The sequence below is a fragment of the Limulus polyphemus genome, unplaced genomic scaffold (assembly GCF_000517525.1).
Source record: "Limulus polyphemus unplaced genomic scaffold, Limulus_polyphemus-2.1.2 Scaffold12304, whole genome shotgun sequence".
Taxonomy (NCBI): domain Eukaryota; kingdom Metazoa; phylum Arthropoda; class Merostomata; order Xiphosura; family Limulidae; genus Limulus; species Limulus polyphemus.
In genome coordinates, this window is record NW_013677914.1 from 2,797 (window position 1) to 5,233 (window position 2,437).

Here is a 2,437-nt window from a genome sequence, read left to right on the forward strand (position 1 = left end):
AAATACTCTATGTGTTGCTATTTTATATCTTTATTAACTACAAAAGTTCACTTTTTATCATGCACAGAAATAACATTTGGTACTCCATACTCAATATCATTAATTCTGAGAACTTATGAATGAAAGCAAATGGGAATATTTTAGTAACATGTCAACTGCACTACATGTGCCGTGTCCAGAGCCAACAAGGCCTCTCTTCAAATATTAGGACTCATCAGGCCAGCTGGAATATGACAGTGTTGGATATACAAGAATGTTTAGTTTAAGAGTTATTATTTAGTTTTCATAACAATAGTGTTAAGAGTTAATTATTTTAAAAGCGATAGTTATTACAAGTTTCCTTACGTAGCTCTGTACGAGTCGTATGTTGTATATGTAATTTAATTGTTGTAGTCGGGTTTTGTAATACTGTTGATGTCATCTTACCCAAAGCTTCCACCTTTTTCTCGTTAGGTGTAATACTGTTGCTACTAGAGGGCTAGAGATTTCTCGATTTTTCTGTCACGTGTTATAAATACATACAGATACAGAAGTAATTGAAAAAGTTAAGTTAGTGAAAATGAAGTTAGACTGCATGACTGCTAGTTTAGCTGTTATGGCTAATCACTCACACACCAACTAACTTCAAGTTTTCTTTCACAAACTAATTTTTTTTCTCACTTGTTTGCCTATATGAATAATTACCCAATTGAGGCATAGAACTTTCTAGAAACTACGATATGCTAAGATGTAACAATACTCACATAGCGAAAAAAATTTAAAGGTATCGAGTGAGATGACATCAACAGCACTACAACAATTAAACTTCATACACAATGCAAGACTCATACCGAGCTACATAAAGAAACTTGTCATTACTAACACTTTTAAAACTATCAACCTTCAACACTCCTGTCAGGAAAACTACATAATCATTAAATATTAGGTCACTAAATAATAACTCTTACACTAAACAGTCTTGTGAATCCAACAATGATGAATATATTTCTGAGGAACATTGGTACAACTTATACATAATGATCTTTACAGATTCCACCACATTAACTATCTTCCTGGGTTTCATAAATTTGAATGATACTTTTGTCTTTGATAAGTTAAAAGTTATCAAATGTGCAAGAATATAAGGTGAGATAGCTAAAATTTAAAAACTGAGTAGAGATATATGAAAAATAAAAACTGTAAACTACCCTTGGGATTTTAACTACTCATCTTTATCTTTGTGTGAGATATCAATGTTTTGTTAAAATTTTTAATATTTTTGAAGAGAGACCAAAAATAAACAATAAAAAATTGTACATAACATTCAACTTGGATATATACATAATATTGGACAAATATTAGTCTTCAGAAAACAAATGCCTGTTGAATTGCAAGCTTCGATTTTCACAAAACTTGTGTAAATGTAAGAGTTTATGCAGATTTTACATGTGAAAAATGGTATCCTACAGTATACACGTTACCTTTGAGAGCTGGTGGAATAGCCTCCTGTTGTATCCTCGTGGGTGAATTCCATTTCAGTTCTTCACAGGCTTTACAGAGAACATCGACAACACCCTGACATTAATACAAGAATATCAAGTTTTATACAAAACTATATACAATTATGTGCATATGGCAATGAGTAGATCTGATAATATGTATTGATACCCTAATACATGTATATCCACAACAGATAACTTTAATTGGTAAAACTCATGTAGTGATAAACAACAATGATTGATTTTACAAATCTACGAAGGGCAGGTTCTAAATTAACTTCGTTTAGTTGAACCACTACTGGAAGATTAAGTAGCTGTCATCACTCTGGGAACAAATAAACTCCAAACAGTTACAGTGTAATTAGTTGAAATTAACCTGTCAAAACTTAAAATGAGAACAAAAATTAACCAAACACAATACCAACAATATGATACATTAACAAGGCTACTTTCTTTGAACTAGAACTTTAAGAGAAAAACAAATGCAATTTGTTGTTGCCCTAGTATTTTCAATTTACTGAGATTTAACCTTATTCAACTCTTTCAGCATGAGCTCAGTCCCTGGGACCAACCTCATAACCATTTTGTGCTTGTTACAGTTTTCATGCTATAACTTTTAAATTAGTAAGCAAATGTTAACAAAATTTGGCAGATTATCAGTAAACTTTCATACGAAAAATATATTTTTTTTATTACGTCTTAAGGTTTGTAAAGCAATGTTTTTCTCATGCCTTTTTTTTTTCTTTTTAATTTACATTTTCAGATTAAATATACTTTTGTGCATCAGAAAATTTTCAAATTTCACATGTGAGATCCTTATAACTGTCCAGATAGTTAACAAATGTTTCTTATAAAAAAAACTTTATATTTTATCTGTTATTTTCAGTAACGAGTCTCTGTACGGGTTCAGTAGATTTGACCAATATCGTAACCACCATAAAATAAATAAATATAATATA

General features: G+C 30.6%; 1 protein-coding gene across 1 annotated transcript in view; it reads right to left on the reverse strand.

The window, feature by feature from the left end:
* LOC106476965 (probable ATP-dependent RNA helicase DDX47) overlaps nt 1–2,437 on the reverse strand; it is a gene marked incomplete at its 3' end in the record, with an annotated part of 6,646 nt that overhangs the window by 1,909 nt on the left and 2,300 nt on the right. Inside the window, exon 2 of the mRNA XM_013937578.2 lies at nt 1,461–1,554. Within this exon, the coding sequence (XP_013793032.1) occupies nt 1,461–1,554 (94 nt within the window). The remainder of the gene's footprint in view (nt 1–1,460; nt 1,555–2,437) is intronic.